This window comes from Neodiprion virginianus, chromosome 7, assembly GCF_021901495.1.
Source record: "Neodiprion virginianus isolate iyNeoVirg1 chromosome 7, iyNeoVirg1.1, whole genome shotgun sequence".
In the NCBI taxonomy this organism is placed as follows: Eukaryota; Metazoa; Arthropoda; class Insecta; order Hymenoptera; family Diprionidae; genus Neodiprion; species Neodiprion virginianus.
In genome coordinates this window covers 732,456-747,250 of record NC_060883.1, presented here as the reverse complement: position 1 = coordinate 747,250, position 14,795 = coordinate 732,456, and the positions used below count along the sequence as shown (strand labels likewise).

Sequence of the window (14,795 nt, the reverse complement as noted above, 5' to 3'; positions counted from 1 at the left end):
TCCACGGATCTATCTTATACGCGAACGTTGTTTTATTGCTCGTCACACTCGACCAGACTTTAGCATATAACGCGACCCAGATAAGAAAACACCGCAGGATCCTGTCAGTTGAACTGATTACGCCAAGTTATTTATATTCTATTATCCTTGCAAGTCGTCGCACTCACCGCCTTGTATACTTTGACCAAGTTTCAGTACATATACACCAAGTGTAAGGTAGCTGCATTTTTCAACAGCCTGAACCCATATTCGTAGACTTCCTCTTCCGGTAGTTATTTTTTTCCTTGCGCTGCTTGCGCAGTCATAATGTACGAGCCAATTATTTCTATTCCCTGTACGGAAACACCGAAGTCTGCCTTATATAACCAGTCCAACGGCTACCGCGCCCAGATTTCTATGCTGCCTCGCAGAGACGCGATAATAAACGATAAGACGAATAACGTAAAACGGCTGTGAAGGAAAAAGAAGCATTACTGTCATAATATTGTTATTTTTGTTTCAGACAAATTTGCCATTAGTGGAAAAACGCGTTAAGACGGTCTCGACGATCCAAATTTATAATGATCGTGCGTCACGAGCCGATCGAATTCCGCACCGTAACGCAGCTAGCATGACACGAATAATTTTGTCCACAACACATTACATACAGGGGGGCATTTGATCGTCTGGGTGAATAGAATTGTGTCTTTTTCCTCTGGTTGATTTGGTTGCGCACCTGCCCCGTGCGAACCGCATTATAAGAAACTATCGTACAGTCAAGACGGATTTTGACGACAATTTTTGCCGTCGTAACTACGGATTTGGTCGAACCGCGTAACTAATGCCGCGGTAAAAACTGGACTAATTTGGAAGAGAAATGAAAAGACAGGCGCTTACGATGCGTCATCCGTATATATGTGTAATAAACAATGTATGTATGAGGCGAGGGGGAACGGCGTAATCGCCAACAATAATGACTATAAACAAAATGCGATAGTAGAATAACACCTAATACACAACAGTTTCGGTGTAGAAATAACAACGAAACCTCGATGTATCGACGAGACCCTTGGAACGCTGCAACGACACAAAGACGGCGATCTTGAACCATTTTACCCGAGAGTTTACTGTTCGAGATAAGAGCTACGAAGGAGCCACTCGGTCGTCTTCGGTTTCGATTCGATGAGACAAGCGTATCGGCTCTCCCCCTCCCCGTCCTTATAAATTACAAAACACAATAACGAAAGCCCTCGAGGCGGTCGGTGAATTATATATAAAAATTTGCTATCCGCGAAACGTCTCGTCTCGCAGTATGGAACTTACAGTGAATCCTCGTCGTATCGTTGGCTGTATTCACAATCAGCCAGGGTGAGGTGGGAGGTATTTTCCCCGTAATAGAATCCCGATTCGTTGAAGGGGTCCTGCAGGCAGGGGTACGTCGGCGGCTCGCCGGAGCGTCCGAAGCCCTCGTACCCGTCGGCGAGGAGCATCGGACACTGGGTGGCCGGGCACCGGAGCCACTGATACTCGGTGCAGAAGTTGTCACTTCTCGCATTAAACTCGGGAAACGGTGTCTTTATCTCGGGATTTAGGTTCGGCTGCAGCTCGAACCACGAGACGGGCTGATCGAAGCGGGTCCGAGACGGCGGACGGTTCCATTTCGTTGAGCCGCGAGGGAAGTCCGCGTTTTCTCCTCGTGGCTCGAGGCCGGCCGTCGCCATTTTGGTCTCGTTCGTCGATAAGAAGCCGTCGTTCTCGGAGCCCCCTAAGCCGTTCCTCATTTCGGCCCACATCCGTAACTCCGAAGGGCCAGCGATCTTCGCGTGCCCGGAAATCCCCGCGTTGGCGACCGAATGTCTCTTCTCGCTGCCGCAGGTGTATCTGATCCTCTCGTTGCTTCTGTTATAGTCACCTTCGAAGTAACGTCCCAAATCCTCGACGTCGAGAGTCTGCTTCAGACCGCAGTGTCCAACTCCTTGCGAATAATTCACGTTCATGGCGCATTCGGAGTCTCGATGCTGCATCGTCGGACTGCAGGAGGGATAGACGACCGATCTGCCGATCGCCTCCCCCGCGTTCGACGACATTACCGATCTCCAGTTCATTGCGCTAATTGTTGCCTTCTTTCGATATTCTTTCGCAATGCGGAGAGGATGATCAACGCGATTACGCAACAGCTTCTCCCTGCTTCGTTCTACCGACGTCGTCGTCGTCGTCGTCGTCGTCTCTATTATAATTTCAAATTTTCTTCGCGCGTATAATATTACGGTAGAATCGCCGTATATATTATTTAAATTATTTATATATACCGACACCGCCTCAGTCTTACTAGTCAGATCCAGTGGGGTTTCTTACCCCGACTTACAAAGCTAACTAATGTCTATATGAGGAGGTATAACGTGTAAATCGTTTAAAAAAAGGGAATAAACATCGTTTAATTAGCGCCACAAAAGATGGCCTGGCGATGTCGGTTTCTGCATAGTTTCGTAAGCGCGATTTAAAAAAAATTTTTTATCATTATTGTTGTTGTTGTTGTTATTATTATTATTATTATTATTGTTACTCCTACTGCTACTACTACTATTGTTGCTATTATTATCGTTTTTGCGACGCCTTCAAATGCGCAATAATTTGCTTCTTCTTCTGCGACAAAATTCTTCTCAGTTTTCTTTCCTTCTCGTATTACATAGGTATATGTGATAAAATAATATCACCACCGTCACCCCGGCTGTTTGTCCAGATTCACTGACACTCGGAGATACAAGTACCTCTTCTACCCGTCGGTCGTCTAACGATAACTAAATCTGAATTCGAAAACGTACCCACTCGATGATTTGGGTATGCTCAAGGGGCGGGTGGCAAAACGGCGGTTGCCTAGTTGCGCCGCTATCTTTTCCAACTTCGATAGCCGTTAGCCGATAGATAACGCTGTCGAGAGTCTTGATCAAAATTGTATTTATAAACCCTCTCCTCTCTCACCGCGATTCGTGAGACTGGCGATTAGAAAACTCAATTACGAGACGCGAGTCTCGGAATGAGAGAGAAGGAAAAAAAATGGCCGCAGAGGCTTCTACTTTTTAATTATCTATGATAAAAGAGGAAGTCGAGAAAAAGAACATTATCTACACAACAAAGCAATTACAAAATTAATTTTTAATCTTTCGATGGAAATTGTGAGATGTGCCTTGTATGTACAATATGAAGGAATTGGAACAGAACTTGTTTTACAACGAAACAGCGCTGAGTTTGATTACAGGTATACAATTGCAGCGTACGTGATTAGATAAGACAAAAAAAAAAAAAAAAACGCACACACATGGAGGAATTTCAGATTAGGTAGCGTGGTAGGATTTGTACATTTTTCGAGTTTACTCCTTAAGAAACGATTTGAGTTATAGGGCCCGGTATGGAAATTATATGAGGAGTGAAAATCAAGTGTAATATAAATAATCCGAATAATTACAGATATATGCTTGTTTCTCTTATCATTTTGGAAAATGCGTTCATTTACCCTCTTTTTCTATTCGATATATATCATAATTATCGTTCGTAAGGAGTAAACTCCAGTCGTGCGTCGGAGCTGACACACACATTTTTTTACATTCATTGGCCGAAGAAGACTAGACCAAATAAGTCTCAATGAAATACACGTGGCGCGGGATGATAAACTGTAATTGCGCATATCAAGCGTGTAGACTGCGAGAAAAAAGTCATTGAATCAACCAAATGTTCGGTGACGAGCGGCGAAGTACTTATAAATTCATTTCTATCAATTGTAGATCTGTTCATCAAACAAAATTCAGTTGAAATCAACCAAGCATTTTGTTAAACCAACGGGTCTTGAATTGACACAAATAAATTATACTTACTTCACCGCCCGTGATCACACTTTTAGTTCTGTTCTCTCTCTTGCTCCCTATGCATCGATAACCTTTCTTTCTTTGCCGCGGAGTGAATTTCAGGGCAATATTTCTTCCCGCGTAAGAAAAAGAGGACCGCTTCAAGTTAACAACCAGTTCATTCTTTTTTTTTGTTTTTTCGTTTTTTTGTAAAATTGTTGCCTCACGTCTGGAGCAGTGGCGCGCGGTAAAGGCGGTTTATTAATTTTGGCACAAGTCCAATGAGATCAGCACAGACGAAGCTGCTTGTCCCGATCGTAAAACGTCGCAGGCTCGGCATACCGCGGACTTATGACCTCCGACGTGTCAATAGGTACTATTCGTACCGTACATGACTACATCGTGTGTCCGCAATTCGCGGTGTAATATTTTGCGAGCCGCACGACGAGCGGCACAGCGAACTTTAAACGAGACGAAATTGACCCGAATTAACGTAGCGACGATCAAGTACGAACGCTTGCAGTGCAGTGCGGCATCAATCAATTAGGTATACCGATTTATAAAGTATATCAGCGATGCTCCTCTCCTTCTCATTACCCGACCTTCATTCTTGGCTTATTCGTCCAACTCCGGCATCACGTCACGTATTTAACGTGCACCGATTATTTATCAACAAATCATCTACAGCTATCCTAGTTTGAATAGCGAAAAAATTTCACGGCAAAATGCAGTGAACGGTAAAATCTTCGCCGCTCGTGTACGTCTATATGATATAACATTTTTATTCCCCCGGCTACACCGATATGCACAATTAGGTGGGCAATCAATTTTCGATTAAATGGTTAATAAGTATAACAAACAACACACTGTATCGCCTCGCGATCTAATCTAATGTAATCTGATCGCTCTCGCACGGTGGCGTGAACTTTAGTACACGATCATACGTTTCACAATTTGTGCGTAATACGATGATAGGCTTCAATCATCGTTCTGTAACTGCGTGGATTAAATGTGATTTCGGTGCTGCAAGATAAGTTTTCAGTATTCGGCTGCCGTCCTTTATTACATTACGCGTGTATTTTCGCTATCTTGAGAGGATGAAGGGGTAAAATTGTTTCCCGTAGGTGTAAGCTGACGAGGAACCGCGACGCGGCGGAAATGATCTCGCATCGATAGTTGGGCATAGTGCAGATTCCGGCATTATGATTGGGTAGGAGGTATAAGTTTAAACGTACGAAACGCCGCGAGGAGCAGACGAGAGATGCCGCCACTAGAGAGTATCGGGAAGTTTTAAAAAGATACTCTTTTCAAACAGTGCAACGCCGCTGACAATAAGAGACCACCGATGCACGTACGTGTAAATTGTATCATCATAGCACTATAGATATAAATAGTAACACCGAATCAGTCAGCCGAGAGCAGATTTTCTCATGTCATCTCGCCAAACGAGTCAACGACCCCGCGACGAAGGCGAGCGTGGTGTGTGACATATAATTCTTTCGGCTCATGCGGCGATGCGATACGATACGCGCGACTGCAACAGGATGCCGGGGGTGGCGAGGTGGTATTTTCTCGCCGTAAAAATGTGGGGAAAACTAAGTTACCGCCGTCCGCGCATAATTCACTCACGATTATACGAGAGACGTTACGAGGACACAGGAGGAGTAGGCGGAATACGCTTGACGCGTTGCTACTATCGGCGCTGCGGCTACGCAGCAAACAGCATCGGGCTCGTTTAGGAACTGGGTCAACTTATTTCACACACGTACCGCGACTGCTTCACGACACGGGCGGGGCAAAAATTAATAAATAAAAATAATGATAATTAAACACAATTAAAAACAAAAACATGTACGTCGTCAACCTCGGCGTGATTTTTCGATAATAATTAATTTATACATGCGCCCTGCACCTCCGACGTTTTTAACACGTGCCAGGTACGATTGGACGTTATCAATGAGTGGCAGGTATATTTTCTCCGCCACTTGCAATACTTTTAAAAATCGTTTACCGTGATGTTTGATTATCAGATCGAAAGTGTTTATAACTACAACACTGAATGGCATTAAAATTCCGGTTTTATACCCAATGGCACTGGAGTGAAACGGAACAGGATAAAAACAAAAAGTCACCCGTCTGCTTGCATTGCCGGTTATTCAGCATATTATACTTACGTGAAAATGTTGTAAATTATCGGTGTATTTTATACTTAAGCGCGTACATGAAAATTCGGTTTGCGACGAAAAGTCCTGTCCAATGTCAATCTTGTAATTATACAGCGAATACGAACAAGCCCAATAAATAAGTCACGTAGCGTACCGAATGTCGAAAAATAAAGTGTGTCTTCGCAAATTGCGATATTATTCTTTCCCTTCTTCTCTTCTGCCCCTGACTCGTAACGCGTACGTTCGTACATTGCGGGAACGAATCGTGCATAATATATCTTGTATCGGCCATACCAGTTCCTCGTTACATCTATTCGAGGTAACGATAATCCAAGGCTTAATTGATGATCTAAGTGTACATAAATCAATCGCCATATTGTACTCGTGGCCATACGACTTGTGTCTTGGCAAGATCCGCATGCCGTTTATACTCTGCAAGCAAAATAAATCGCGGATATTGTTGCATACCTATAGTAAAAACTTCAACGAGAGAGATTTTTTTCAAATTTTTATCTCAACTCTTGGAAGTGCCCCAAAGAGGGTGGATTACCCCACTTAAAATACACGTGTCTCGGACAGATTCTTAGCATATGTTTTATTGTAAGAGTAATGATGTTCAAAAAAATTTGTAACTGCGAGGTTTTGGCAAAGTACGCTTGCATAATAATATTCAATTACCGTACGTTGGATTTATTATTAAAACATACTCCTTTAATTGTCAACATTGTGTTTGAATTTTCATAGACTTCATCTGCGAAAATGCCTCCAACGAAGGTGTATTAAATTTCAGTCAGATTTTTTTGACTGTGTACTACGAGGAGAGCGAAAGAGAGACAGAGAGAGGAGTATAAGTAGAGAGAGAAAAGGAGTAATAATTATCCGCGAACAGCCGTGCAGTAAACCTTCTCCGAAATTCCGGTGAATTATTTATTTCGCGATGGTCTCGTGGCCTTGGACTTGTTCTTCTCTCGGCGACGTCAGGATGTGCTGGTACACGCGTTGCATGCATCCATATCACCGCGCTCACCGCATTGAAAACAGCAACGCGTATGTCAGATCGAACTTTTCGAGTCTCTTTGTCGCTGTACCTAAGCGCCGTGTGTCGGAAAAGGGGAACGAATCGAATCACGCGAACTTCATCATCGGCGCCTTTTTTGTCAACTGTCCTGCACGACGATAGGAGAGGCTAATGAAATGAACAAGATAATTTCAACTCGCGACGCCTCGAATGATCGTAAGAAAAATTTCACATATTATCGTGAAATACAATGCTCTCAATAGAATCACTCTCTCCATAGTTCTCAATAGTAAGGTTTCCCCCTCTAGTGCCGCAGCGGCACTATTGAGAGTGCACTGTAATACAAATGATATTATCATTTTTCAGATTCTCGAAAAAACTAGAGATATATACGGTACGTTCGCATATCTTGCGGTGGATAAGATGATGTAACAGGTCGAGTCTCTGGTTGCTCTAATAATTACAGTGCCGTAGAGAAGCAAAAAACGATGACAATCGCGTGTACGATAAACTGCACCACAGAAGTCACGTAATCCAAATAATCGCAAAATATTATTGCCCTCCTCTTCCTTCCACACCGCTCCTCTGAAGCACGTTTATACACGTTCTTATTTCACATGGCAATAAACAAGCGCGACAGTGGCATGAAACTGAAGTTGGTGTAACGTTGACGTTCGAAACATCAGGGAAACAAATTATCATTCCGTAACATTAGAATGACTTTCGAGGAGCTGGTTTTGCAAAATATGAAAACGCGATATCCGTCGCGATTTACTAAATTTCCGACAATTCTGAGGGTGCGGAGTAACGATTCTTCCCAAACACGCGTCGTTACGGTAACCTTACTAACTTGATCCTCATACAACAATGGCATCGTACTTGGAATAAAATGAAAACGATTTTATACACGTAAACAAGATTCAAGCAGGTACGGGGAAGAAAAGGTAATAGAAACATGGATACATGACGTAGGCAACAAGCGGTAAACAACAAAGAAGTATACATATATCGCAGTAGAAACTAAACTCCAATCAGCACCAGCGAGGGAAACAACAACATGCATTTATCAGAGACCCTGGTGCAAATAAGTGCATATTCACGCTTCGGCCTACGGGCAAAAACGACTTATTGCTAGCTAGTCACGCGGTGAAGAGTACAGTTGCCGTGGATGGTTTTATTACACGTATTCATTGTTATCAGGGTTTGCTTAGAACGCATCAGCTATACTTAAGGACGCCAGAACGAAACGAAGGCGAACTTTGTCCTGCCGATTATATGAGAAATAAAGAATACATTGCCCTAGGTCAAGGGTGTTAAATACGGTAAGACGCGATTTCGTCATGACGTCTCGACCGAAAATACACACGCACCCTAATCGCTCGGCAATGAAGCGAAAGCTATTCTCGTAGTACGGTCGAAATTTTGAAAATATTTTTATTGCATACCCAATACGGTAATTACCGTTAGGTAAATCAAGCGAACACACGCAACACATCCTTTTCCATTACAGCGAAGCGCTGCGCCGTATCGCCACTCTGTCGAAATTAGGGAGCTGACCGGCAGAATTCAATCGGATCGAAGACTATGCGAGAAACCGATACCGAAAAGACCAGGCGAACGCGTTATTGCGCTTTTACAGCTCCACGGCATCGGGGCACGTTATTAGCAAATGGAAGACAAAGGGAGGCGATAAAGTGTAAAGTACATGCGGAGAGCGAACGCGGTTTTTCTTCGAAACCCGGCGGTGAGGAGTAGTCCAGCCCCTCAATTCCATCTCGTGTATGAAGAAAAGGAAGAAGATACGAAGCGGGAGGGGAAGATAAGGTTCAGCACTCGGCTTCATTGATGTCACGAGGGCGAGGAACAAGTAGAGAATAAACAAACGGGGGAAACTGGAGAAAAAAAAAAAAAAAACCAAGAGGCTTTTCGGGCAAAGGGCCAGTTTCGTCAGAGCGAACTATTGTCAGGGTGTACGATTTTGAGCAAACTCATTGGAGTTTCCAAATTTCGAGGCTCGATGAAACTCATCAGAAGCAAAGGTGATTCGGACGTTTGTGAATACATAACGGATTGGTTAGTCAACAGCCGAAAGTTTCGTTCCTTCCTTTCCGGATGGAAGAAAACACAGTCTAAAGATCCGTCTGTTGTACTCGCGGCATGTGCGTTTCCTTTCGCAAAACAACGGCCAGCGTCTGTGTCCAAACTCTGACGTAAATCCCGCGGTAGCGACGTGACCTGGATGCTTTACAACGCAGCTTATACCGCCGGAGCATCGAATTACCATGGTATTAATAATGGCGATTTGCAGGATTATGTATTTGGGATTATTTTTATGCAAAAGCGGACGCAGCGCGAGAGGCGGATACGAATGCGACGCCAAGCTTTGTTAGCGCGGAATAAGAAAATGACGAGTTTCAGGATCCGCGGACGACAGTGATTTTTCAAATCGAAGTGGAATGCGGAAAATTTGTCGTTCTAGTATGCGGCCAGACTAATGTTTAAATAATAGCCGGTCATTAAATCATGCACCCCGCGCATCGTTGAGACGTATTCGAAGTAAACAGGCGAGAATTTTGTGATGCAGGTGAAAATAGATAATGATTCGGGCCGTCGATATGGGATTATTATTCCCGAGGCGTGTATCTCGAGCGAGTAAGGGCAACGCAACGCGGAGGTATTTGTGACGCAGGGTGGTTGGTCGCTTGGCGTGCATAACCGAGTCGTAATACTCGAGGCCTCCTCAAATCTAACAGCAGCTAACGGCTGCTCGACCTACGGCAGTGGAAATATTCCACATCGGCGAGTAGTCGCCGGGGAAGCAACGGCAACCGCAAGGCAAGGCAAAGGCAAGGCGACGCGACGCAACGCAACGTAATCGAACGCAACCGCGTTACCGCATTATAATCGAAAAGGTAACGAAATGAAGAAAAAAAAGAAAACGGAGTTCGGTGATAATGGATAATTTAATTTCAATAACGTGGCATTGAGGATGTCAAGGAGGGTGTGGTTGTTCGAGGAATTACCCAAAATAATCGATCCCGATCGTTAGCGTATGAAAGAACGTCGATCTGCGCCTCCGCCGCTTTCGGTGACAAAGTGCGCTCCCTGACTTATAGCGACGATAGTTGACCGACCGCAATCGTTGTTTAACGACTTCCATGCGCTGTTGTTGATCCCTGGTAAATAGTTAATTCGTTCGACTAATTGACGAAAGCGATTGTAGAGAAACGGATAGCGCCCTCCTCTTTAATACGTCGCACAAGGTACACGCGTTGCACGTGCGGTACGTAATTATCGAGTCATCGTTACCAAGCTGCTCGCTCGCTCACTTGCTTCATTATCTTAATCTACACGCTTTCCCGCAGGAACATCGGCGATGCATGTGTGAGCGTGAGATTTCGAAAGAATTTCGCCCAGGTAGATACGTACATGCATACGTGCTCGATGTTGGATGATCGTCGGTGAGCGCCATTTCGACAAACAACGAATCCCCCGTTATACAGGTATATTATTAAGAATCAACAAGCACTTTCTACGTACCGATCTCTATGTCTGAGCTGCAAGAGGTAAGGACGACAGATATTTTTAGCCTCGAGTATCTCTGTTCTCGGACTTCTCAACTATACGGAGGTGACAATAGGGATGTATTTACGGATTAGAAAAAAACAAAAAAAAAAAAAAAAACAATAAAATTATACGCGAGTACCCAACGAGTGGCTTAGATTTGTTGGACAGATAAAATTACAACTCGGCCCTCCCTTCACACTGCCCGACGGCATCGGTAACAATGGAATCCGTATTTTTTCTCCTTACAGATAGGATTTTTTATGAGTTTTCAGAATCGAAACCCACTGCAAAAATTCGCAGAGTCAGAGCGGAGGTCAACGTTACACGGTCGAGCGGCAGGCGCGGGTGTGCTGTCACGATAACGCGTATGCGTGATTTTAAAATGAAAGTTTCTGGGAAATTATTATTTAGGTTACCGAAGGTGGGTACGAATCGGACGGAAAACATCGCCCCGCGCAACGGTCGCCGTGCCCAGGCCAAAGTCGTAAAAAATTAAAGGGACGGGGATATCACGCGAGTTGGATAGTACACAATCACGTTTATACGTGTAATCGTGCCCGAGAAATTCTCGGTTACACGCAGTACGCACTCGCGAAGAATTACGATCAACAGAAGGGAAACAAGAGAGAGATAGAGAGATAAAGAGAGAGAGAGATGGATGGATGGATGGATGGAGAGTGAGGTGTGTGCTTGCTCCACGCACACGGTGTTCGCATTGTTGCATCATGTGTCGCAGGTGCGAAGAACCGTGAGATGGAAAAAGATCGACTCGTCGAAAAAACGGGCATTGATTGAACAGAAACTTGTGCAAGGACTCACCGTCGCTTTTCCTTCGGCTTGGTTCGCTTATTGTTAGACTCCATTTCATCGACCTGGCGCATGCCAAAAAACTGAGCGCCCACGTAGAATACCCGACACTCTTAGACACTGCCAAGGAATGCACACGCGTATCCTACTCAACGTGCTCAGGTAATCACACCGATGCGGTATAAATAACACGCTTTAACCACGTCACTGTTTCGGCTCTCACTAACCAACGATCCTGGTAGGAAAATACGGGACGGGGAACTTCGTTGATTCCGACGTGCTCGGTAAACTTGTTAGGGGGATAATTTGACGTCACATGGCCGCCACACGCTGCGTCAACGCCAACGACGGCAGAACCGTCAACTACTTTCTACCTAACCGAATCCGGCGCCAAATTCAAACGGCGTTGACGGGACTTGGAGCGTCGTAACGAATCGGCCCCCCTGCTCTTCGTTTATTCTACATTTGAAACAAAATGTTACTCTCGCGGTTTACTCGTATATGCATAAACAGGAATCACACAATTACACATGAATAGCAGCGTTCGTTGGGAAATGTAACAGATGCAGCGCTCCATTTTTCGTTTATTCGTGACATAGCAGTACCATAGAAGAAAAGAAATGATCGCAATTTCACGCAACAGACAACTGTGCGTGTTACAAAAATGCACGTAAGAATGATAAATACAACTATTGAAATTCGGCACATCATATGCTTTCGAACGATTACAACTGGTAGTAAGTGAAAAGAGTTTACTGTTCCTCTACGATAATATTCTACCTCTTTCTACACCAGGGATACAAAACATTGCCGATATTCTAATCTATTGGTTAAGCTTCGATATCTATCGACGGCAAGATGAAATTTTGTACAGCTGTTTGATCCACATGCCTCGAAGATATATCGACCAACAGCCGATTGTTTAACGAAGGGATTACTAAATTGGCAGTACATAAAGTAACAAATATCTAACGTTGTCAATAATATGTAAATACATCTCTCATTTGGACCCTACCGAGTGTTGCATTTCGTTTTTACTACCACTGCTCGCTTCGATCCCATTCTCATCGCTCGTGCTTTCTCTACTGTCCTTTATCGGATCTTCAGAGTCTTTGCTAACGACCGCCTGACTCTCAGCCTGACCAAGATCGTCGAGGTCGGCTTCCTTGTTTCCGTACAGCGCAGGATACTCGGACATGCAAGTCTGCATGGTTTTGAAAGCGTCGTAGCAATCCGAGCCCTTTGGCTCTGCGGCGGAGTAGTGAAAGCAAGAGAATGCTTCTCTGAATTCAAGACCACAAGGGCCGGTCGCCATTCCACCGAGGCACGGACAGTTCCAGTTTATTTCTCCGTTGGCCAGTATCAAACCGGGACTTGGCTCGGGTTCGGGAAGATTCACTTTACTGGGAGAGGCGTGATCCTCTTTGGAGGCAAATATTATTGTGTCCTTACCCTCTTTTCTAACAATCGACATGACTAAACGACGATTGATTTAACCTTAAATCTATGACTTGAAAAAACCCAACAATACTACCAAATTTACTTAATGAATAAAAGTCCTGCTATCGGCAGCTAGAGACAGAAGATTCGCAGACGCTTTATGAACGGTATAAACGCAAGGCTCCCCTTCGTAGTCACTGGCCAACGTTAAAGCGGCTCTCAGTCTAACGTAGCTGTCGGATTGACAGCGAAGGACGAATCTGCGGTCGGTGACGTTGTACTTGAGTATATCTACTTGCGACTTGGCCCCAACAGTTCCGAATAATTTTTTCACAGCCTGCATAACATGCTTCTTCAAAAATACCGCACTTATCTCACGGTTCGAGTCGTTGGGAAGTTCTCTGTAAACGAAGAGAATAAAAAAAATAGATGTTAAAACGTTTACGATCCCTAGTGAGGTGAACGGAGTTTCTCCTCGCGACCGAGGAGCTGCATTCCGTGTCTTTCTTTCTTTTTTTTTTTTTTTCTTAATTCAAGGTTAGATCCCGATCCGGGTTAGGTTAGTACTACGATAACGTGCGAGAAATCAATGGTATACTAACAAAGAGACGTCTAAGTAACGCATGATACACAGTAATAATCGTTGGCCACAATTCACTCACATTGACGGCAGCGTAAATCGTACAACGATTTCGAGGGAAATTTACTATTCCTTGATAATAAACGGCAGAACGAGAAGTTAGCAATAGTTACGGACGCACCCGTATCACCGTCGACCATTCGCCACGCCGGTATGGCCTGCAGGCTGGAATTCTAGAACTTCGGTGTTGCATAACAACGCCGCGTGGTTCAACTCGCCACCTACAGATGCCGTTTCAACCCGGCAGAAAATGAAACGACCTCGTGTATGCCCGGTTGCATCGCGCGGTCGTACAGGCGCAAAGCGACCTACGAATTTCACTTCATAATCTGCCGGATCAGGCTCGATGGAAATGGAAATATTAGATTTTAATGGTAGAGAATAGGTACTGTATTCCAGATGCGCGAGTGAAATTGCTCGCAAGAAGCAAGGATCGTGTGCGTCATCGTCAGCCTGAAATAAATAGATGCAAACCACGTCATCCATCCGTGCATGCATAACGCCTACTTCGGGTACCCTATCTATGCGATATCGTTATATTTGGGAGACTCGTTATAGCAATAATGCCCTTTAGCGACTGAATTTCCAATGGTTATCTTTGCTGCAGGATCGTACACGGTCATCGCAAGAATGAACCGATTGCACGTACGCGTACGATACGTGGTAACTAACACACTAGCACGGTGCGTATGATTATATAGGTATGTATAACGTGTGTGGTATACACGGCGGGGCGGGCTGAAGCATAGTAAGTTTAAGCCGCTCTGATTGAGGGTCCGCGAAAGGATGAGTGTAAGTAATAGAACGGACGGAGCGACATAACGAGGTCCATATATCTCGGCGCTTATCGGTGAACAAGTTTGCAGAACAATCCCTCGACTTGGTCGGTAGGTAGGTAGGTAGGAAGCTGGTAGGAAGGTTGGGCCGGCTCGGTGACGCAGCGCAACGCGACGCGACGTAACGCGACGCAACGTAGCGCAGCGTTGTTACGGTTTGGTCTGGCAGGCAGCTCCCAATAAATTATGAGCAGATCCACAAAGCGGTCTCGAGGGGCGACGCCGGCCAGCCTCCGCGTCCGCCTGCATGCCCGGGTGAAATCGGAGGGCAACGTTGATAGATACGCATTGGGCATCCGTTATTTTTTATTTTTTTCCTTTTGTACTTTTTTCACTTTTCATATCCGTGACAGTTGCCGAACTTTCGAAAGGGCCCCGGAACAGCCAGGGAGCCGACCATGGGGGAAAAAACGCACATCGGTTTCGCGTAAGTTCTACCTTCTTGTATTATCTCCGAGTCAGTCTAGAATAAGTTTAGTCTTTGGTTAGACAGAAATTACCGGA

General features: G+C 44.7%; 2 protein-coding genes and 1 long non-coding RNA gene across 9 annotated transcripts in view; 1 reads left to right on the top strand and 2 right to left on the bottom strand.

Annotated features, from left to right (window-relative positions):
* The window catches only part of LOC124309382 (hypoxia-inducible factor 1-alpha), a 51,513-nt gene extending 39,992 nt beyond the window's left edge, over positions 1-11,521 (bottom strand). The window contains exon 1 of one of the 5 annotated variants that reach the window (XM_046773013.1): positions 11,388-11,521. In XM_046773013.1, the coding sequence (XP_046628969.1) occupies positions 11,388-11,449 (62 nt within the window). In that variant the 5' untranslated portion in view covers positions 11,450-11,521. Of the gene's footprint in view, positions 1-167; positions 242-1,302; positions 2,503-11,387 lie in introns of those variants that run through there. The other 4 variants (XM_046773009.1, XM_046773010.1, XM_046773011.1 and 1 more) reach the window with 4 other exon arrangements.
* LOC124309410 (uncharacterized) lies at positions 11,398-12,389 on the top strand. Its single transcript, XR_006909239.1, has 2 exons — positions 11,398-11,537; positions 11,618-12,389. It is a non-coding gene; the product is annotated as an uncharacterized LOC124309410 (long non-coding RNA).
* LOC124309403 (mitochondrial intermembrane space import and assembly protein 40-B) lies at positions 11,919-13,615 on the bottom strand. 3 transcript variants are annotated; one of them, XM_046773054.1, is made up of 2 exons: positions 13,577-13,615; positions 11,919-13,216 (listed from the first exon to the last, which is right to left on the bottom strand). In XM_046773054.1, exon 2 carries the CDS (start codon positions 12,847-12,849, stop codon positions 12,376-12,378), a length of 474 nt encoding a protein of 157 aa, XP_046629010.1. In that variant the 5' UTR covers positions 12,850-13,216; positions 13,577-13,615; the 3' UTR covers positions 11,919-12,375. The 3 variants fall into 3 exon arrangements, with proteins under 3 accessions (XP_046629010.1, XP_046629009.1, XP_046629008.1); XM_046773053.1 differs by having other exon boundaries at positions 13,418-13,611; XM_046773052.1 differs by having other exon boundaries at positions 13,478-13,611.
* Between the last annotated feature and the right edge of the window lie 1,180 nt (positions 13,616-14,795).